Below are 6,767 nucleotides of genomic sequence, written 5' to 3'. Positions count from 1 at the left end.
ATATATATAAAATTAAAATTATTATATATTTTTTATTTACAAATATTGATATACTTGTACGTCTACGTTTCCACACATATCAAATTTTTATACTGATAATAAACCACAAAATACAAAGATTCTCTCACAACCTAATTTTTAAAACACAATAATTGCTTCACCTCTGTGAGCATCATCTAGATCCAATGAGTGCTAAGTGTTCCATTTATTCTCATGAGAGATGGATTCATGTTGAATCACTACTCATGAAACAAGGGTCAATGAGTTTGACTCAAAAATCACACAGTTAAAACCTGATATTCACATCACAATTATAATATTTTATTTAAATATTTCCTCCGAAAATAATTAGAAATACTGAAACAAATTACAATTTATAGCCGTTACACGTTCGCCAGATTCGTCGCCTATAGAAGTAAGTAAGTAAGTAAGTGGGTTTTATAGTCCACGACACTATGCCATAGTTTTTGGGTTTACGTATGGTGACAATGATATGGGACTACCTCGTACTCTTTTTCGAGAGGCGCTTGGCGCTACAAACGAGGCGTACATACCCTACCCCCCAGTGGGATTTGAACTTGTGACCTTTCTTTCGAGAGTACAAGTTCTCCACCACTAGGCCAACTAGAGCTAACGAGAAAACTAGAAGCCACATGCGTTGAGGCGATGATGAGAAGGTGTATGACGTGGACTAAAAAACCGACGTGGCGACAGAAATTGACGGAGAGGCGAGCGAGGAGTCCCAGAACGAAAACCATCTTCTTCTTCCTGTTCTTGTAATGAGAGGTAATTATACTCGTCTGTTAAAACTGAACTTTCATTATTATTGTTCTTGTTTTTCTTCATTCCTAATTTCCCTCTGCTCAACTTCTGCAACAATGTTTTACGAATTCCCTGATTTTGGCCTCTCTGAGGCACCTTAATATGCAGTCTTTCCGCCATGAAACCCTTCACAGCTTCTGCGCCGAGCTCGGCTATTTTTAATGGCGGCACAACCAGAGGATTCCCTTCTAAATTCAGCAGTTTCAGGCTCTCCAGACCTGCAAAGGAATCGGGCAGGGCGGAAATCTGGTTGAATCTGAGATCGAGGTGTGTGAGGTTACAGAGAGCGCCAATGGATTCGGGAAGGGCTACAAAAAATTGGAAATTGCTGCTGACATTTAGGCTCTGGAGATGGATTAGGGCTCCTATGTCTTGAGGAAGCATTCGGAGCTTGTTAAAATGGACGTCCAGAACTTTCAGAGATGTCATGTGAGATACAGAGGACGGCAGGCGGCATAACTTGTTTGAGCTCACACAGAGGGTTTCGAGATACACGAGTTCGAATCCCATGCCCTCCGGTAGTTGCTCCAGCTCGTTAAAATCGGCCCTCAGCTCTTCCAGCGCGCTGTAAGATTCACAAATACGGTCAATTTCTGGTAATATTGAATGAAATTTGAGCGCACGAATTTTTTAGAGATCTTTCAACGCGCTTCAAAAAATCAAAACGCGGTCAATTTTCGGTAATTTTGAATCAAATTCCGATGAAATTTGAGCGCACAATTCGTTTTAAGGTTTTTTCTGAGTTTTTGAGATAGTTTACCGGCAATCCTCGATTGTTTGCGGTAGCGAAGAAAGCATGTTGCTGCATGCATTGAGGCATTTGAGATTCACGAGCTTCCCGATGGAATGAGGTAATGTTGTCAAACGGTTCGAATGGCGAACCAGGCTAACCAGATTCGACAACTCTTCTGGGATTACCTGCAACCAGAATTACCAGTTTTCAGAGATAATCGATAGCAGGTCATTTCCTCCCGCTCTACTAGGGTTTTGTGGTCTAATTGACGTGAGTTCAACTGAAACCTGATTTTTTTATTATTGGGGGTTTTCAAGTTGGCCTGATATTGTACAAAGTTGTAATCATCTGTAAAAACAATTTTGGATCCGCTAACCAAAACAAATACAAAATTATTATGGATACACGGGTCAATAAAATTGTCTAAAGTCAGATTTCTTTTAATAGGATCTTTGAGAATTCTTTTTAAAAATTAAGTTGTGCTGAATGTAATAGTTCAAAAAAGTTGGAGCTCTTAGCCGAAACACCTTCCACACAAAATAAAAATTAAGAACAATAAGTTTATGATGGAAAATCTTCCAAACAAAATAGAAATTAAGAACAATCTATATTAAAATATTCTTTCTCTTTTTTATGTGGATATTGTACTTCATTTGTTATTTTAATAAAAATAACTACGATTCATTAACAGCACACCCCAGCAATATCAGTTCTAATTTTGTTTGGTATTTGATATTACAGCTCAATTCAAAAGCTCGGATACATAAACTTTTGTGACTCGATTCCTACTAGCAGCTCTCAATATCTACTAGAGAATATAACAAATATTCCAAAATATTTCCTAAAACAAGAACACCAACAAATAAACACAGCCCCAAAAAACTAGTAAACTGCAAAGATCTATCAAATATTATCAAATATTGCAAAGATCTATTAAATATTATCAAATATTATGATCCAGAAGCATAATATTTGATAGTTTCATATAGATTATAAAAATCTTTTTGTTCAAGAAACTGAGAGATCAACAATACCTGAAGATTATTGTTGGAGAGATCAAGTTTGAGAATGAAGTTGAGATTAAAAATAGATGGTGGAACAGAGTCCACCAGAAAGCTGCTCAAATCAAGAGCTTTCATGCCATTTTTATCAGTAGTGACGATCGTCCATGGATGCTGGGCAAGAGCCGCTGCTATTTTGTTCTCCGTTGTCTGTGATGACTCGCCCTCCATGCCGAATTTCCCAATTCTCCTCCACAAATCCCACTGAAGACTTGCACAAAAAATTGAACAATGGCTGAATTTTTCTCCATTTAATTCAATTTAAGGACGGTTCTAAAAACGTGGTCTTTGAATAAGCGGCCATTGAATAAGCGGCCATTGTGGAGTGTTAAATCAATTCAATCCAGATTGGAGGAAATCTGAAATCGTTTACCCTTGGACAATCTGAAATCGTGACTTTCTTAACCAAGATACGTATGAATAGCGGGCTCCTCCTCTGTCCATCATAATTTCTAAGACAGGATTGGACTGTCTGGCTGTTCGACTTCCAGATGTTTTTTGAAGGGGTTAATTTCTGACGCTGAGCTTAGTACTTATTCCATTGCTATTGCTTAATGATAGTACACCTTGAAAATATCTTCCTAAATATCAAGTCAATACAGTTTTAACTTCAGATATGTTAATTACTTAGATGTGATTTTTAATTGGTGTGATGATGTGAAAGGTTTGAACTAAATATTAAGTCAATAGTATTCTAACTTATATGCTAATCACTTGATGTGATTTTTAATTGGTGTGTTGATATGAAAGGTTTGAACTAGTAGATTAAAGGTCAAAAATTGAGACCATCATTAATGATGTAGAAGGGTGAATGAAAAAAAAAAAACCTCTCATATAATTGGATAACTCTCTTGACTTAATTTCTTTTGTTTTTTCTTATCAATTCTAGAATATAATGTATTCATAATTTCATAATATATTTTAAATAGCATTATTTTTTTCTTTGGTATCTAATTAAGCTATTAGACTCGTACATTTTTCAAGTATGGAAATTTGATTCACATTACAATATTTAGATTTTACCATGCATGGATTGGATTTTTGAACTTTCCCACACCTTAATCAAATGCATGCCTTGGAATGGATGGAATGAAGCTTTATTTTAAAAATCAACATAGTATGAATCTGAATTGGTATGATGATGTGAAATGTTTGAAATATGATAATATATTCAATTTAAAAGAGTTGAGAGATATGATTTTTCAATTTAAGAGTCCAATATAATTGTAATGTCACAATTCTATCTATATAACGTGATTCTTTTGTCCACACAAATACAACCTTTGATATCTATACAAAATGTTTGACTAATGTATATCTTAAGTATGAAATTTTGGTTCATTTCAAGAAGCGCATTTATATCTACTATACATTGGTTGTAACTTTTGGACTTTTCTAGATCTTGGTCAAATACCTTGGATAAGGTGGAATTAAGTTTTAATTTAAAAAATTACGTAATGTAAATTTTGATTGATGTGGTGATGTGAAAGGTTTGAAATATGATGATAGGCACAAGGTAAAATAGTTGAGACAATTGAGTTTTCAATTTTAGAGTCTAATATAATTGTAACTTCATATTTTTATTTAAATGATGTGATTTCTTCATGAACAAAATGCGACCTTTCGTATCGATTTGGCTGATGCATATCTAAGAATGAAAGTTTGGTTCACATTAAGAAGCACTAGTTAGATCTACCATGAATGGGTTGAATTGTGTAACTTTCCCAAACCTTGATCAAATACCTTCAATTAGGCAGAATCAAGGTTTATTTAGAAAAAACCAACATAATATGAATTTTATTTCATGTGGTGATGTGAAAGGTTTGAAACAAGTTAATAGATACAAGGTAAAAGAGTTGAGACAATCATGGATTTTTTTGCACTTAAACTTCTCATTGGAAATTTTCATAAAATGCATTTGATTATTAGAAGTCGATATCATAATATGTTATAATATTAATTTACTAACACATTGTTGGTCCCAACCAGTACTGAGAAGGGGGAGTGAGGGTGGGTAAATCAATATCGATTTCAAAACCGGTTACTATCTTAACCACTCCAAGCAAACTAAATACAAACCACTTAACAACTAGAACCTAGATAAATGTAGTGAAGTAGAAGCAAGTAAATTTGAACACAAAAGCATTCATCAAGTTAACGCAAAGATTTATACATGAAAACCCTTGATTAGAGGATGAAAACCATGGTGGGGACAACATATCAACTAGCCCTTATAATGCATGTAAAGGGTTGCCTTATTAAGAGCTACAATTGTTTCTTCTAGAAACACATCCTGTTAAGAATGTCTATAACTTGTTAGAGGATTTTACAATGATCTTGCTATTGAAGCTTGCCTTGTTAAGAGCAACAACTAGATGTAGTGGTAGAAAGAAATCTACTATATAAGACCTGAAATGTGGCACTAGCTTGTCTTGTATATCTCCAATGCATATCCTTAAAGATGCATTGATCTCCTTGTTAACTTAGTGAGTTCTTTGGTCTCATTGATCTCCTTGATTGTTCTAAACAACTTGTGGATCTATCTTCTTTCTCTGCAACTACTTCACTCACTAGCTTACACTTTGATCAGCTTTGTGTGTTGTTCCACACACTTGTCTCTCTCTCTCTCTCTGACTTCTTTTCCAACACTTTGTGTCCTTACGACAACAACAACAACACTACTTTTATGTGTCATGTGCATTTATATCTGTTCTGCGATGTCAGGGCATAGTTACCCATAAAAATATCCCACTCGATTTCAAATTCAAATTTTGAATTCTATGTCTGATCTGCTCAAAGGAAACCCATGAACCCTACTCCAAGGGTCTAGACTAGTAGTCTTGCCAATCCGTCTATGAACTAATAGTAGCCTTTGTCCATGCCTTCTTTTTTCGTTTCACTCTTTGCTTCTGTCACATCCATTCTACCCATTTCTCTCCCCTGTCACATATGTGGTGTCTCACTTCATTGATGATCTGGATCAATTTTCTTTCACTCTTATTTTTTGATGGTGGTGTGTTGTATATGAGTGCATACGGATTTATTCTTCTATCGGTGAACATATTACCTTTTAACATCTTCTTCCTTCTACTGGTTGCCAATCCATGACAACACCCTTTATATTTCACAATCTCCATGCCCATGAGACTTGTGGGATCAAAAATCTCCCCCTGTGGCATTGATGGCAAAACCTTCTTTCATTTCTATATTTCGTGGACTTAGCATTTCTACCATCACACTATCAATTTTATCTGGCTTGTATCGGTAAAGGCCATTGCACCGAAAGGTGGACTTAGCGTATCTTTGTTGGATCTCCCCCTAACAATGTGTTGCCTAGCTTTCATTTTGGCTTGCCTACCTAGTCTGTTGGATTCATTTCTTCAACACTTCCTCTTCATGTCTAATCTCCTTCTTTTTCTTTCTCTTCCTCCATCCAACATATCCCCCTTTCACTTACCTTATTTCATCTTCTATACATGTCTCCTCTTTTTTTATATTTCTCCTCATTATATCCATTTCTCCCCCTTTTTGTCAATTTCATCTTTCATTTTTGTCTTTTACAACCTCCTTTCATTTTATCTTTTTGTCATTCATCTATCTTTTCCTTTTATGTATTTTATCATGTCCCCCTTTCTTCTTGATATCTCATATATCCCTCTATCTTTTATAACTCCTCCTTATGTTACCAAGAGTGTTCCAAGTTCATTCAATGTGTTAACCAGTGCGCTAGCAACTAATGCATATGCAATATGTTATTAGATGATGTTTTTCATGGGTGATGTATACCAAAAATAGGCTACACTTCTATAAACCATTACACTCAAAAGATCCCATGGAACAGGGAGTCTTAAGAAGTGGTTTATAGCTTCCTATATATAACATGCAAGATCTATAAGAGTATGGCTCTCAGATGAACCTAGTATGCAACCCTTGCAAGGTGCACCATAAAATGAGAGATTCCAAGACAAGAGAAAGTATGCTAGTATCCAAGAATCAAATATGACATGAAATGTAAGATGCAAGCTAAACGAGAGATGCAAATGCAAGAAAAACTAACAAGAATGAGAGTATTACAAAGCCTCCTAGTTAAGCTATATGATTTATGTTAGAGCATAAGGGAAACTAAGATAAGAATGCCATGAAGTTACAAT

The 6,767-nt window shown here is 35.3% G+C and overlaps 1 protein-coding gene across 1 annotated transcript; it reads right to left on the bottom strand.

Moving 5' to 3' along the window:
- Window positions 1-299: 299 nt before the first annotated feature.
- LOC149554073 (uncharacterized) lies at window positions 300-3,032 on the bottom strand. The gene is made up of 3 exons (XM_089789407.1): window positions 2,590-3,032; window positions 1,583-1,740; window positions 300-1,387 (listed from the first exon to the last, which is right to left on the bottom strand). Exons 1-3 carry the CDS (start codon window positions 2,785-2,787, stop codon window positions 643-645), a joined length of 1,101 nt encoding a protein of 366 aa, XP_089645533.1. The 5' UTR covers window positions 2,788-3,032; the 3' UTR covers window positions 300-642.
- Window positions 3,033-6,767: the final 3,735 nt, after the last annotated feature.

The sequence above is a fragment of the Cupressus sempervirens genome, chromosome 6 (genome assembly GCF_028749045.1).
Source record: "Cupressus sempervirens isolate cs-2001-9-10 chromosome 6, ASM2874904v1, whole genome shotgun sequence".
NCBI lineage: Eukaryota > Viridiplantae > Streptophyta > Pinopsida > Cupressales > Cupressaceae > Cupressus > Cupressus sempervirens.
The sequence above is the reverse complement of the archived record's forward strand: the minus strand, read 5'-3'. Positions and strand labels throughout refer to the sequence as shown.

What these genes read in the sequence shown, in the direction of transcription:
- LOC149554073 (XM_089789407.1), bottom strand. Translation starts at nt 2,787, where the DNA reads ATGGAGGGCGAGTCATCACAGACAACGGAGAACAAAATAGCAGCGGCT. An exon ending in TCTCCAACAATAATCTTCAG is followed by an intron (nt 1,741 to 2,589) that starts GTATTGTTGATC and finishes TTCTGGTTGCAG; the next exon opens with GTAATCCCAGAAGAGTTGTC. An exon ending in CAAACAATCGAGGATTGCCG is followed by an intron (nt 1,388 to 1,582) that starts GTAAACTATCTC and finishes TGAATCTTACAG; the next exon opens with CGCGCTGGAAGAGCTGAGGG.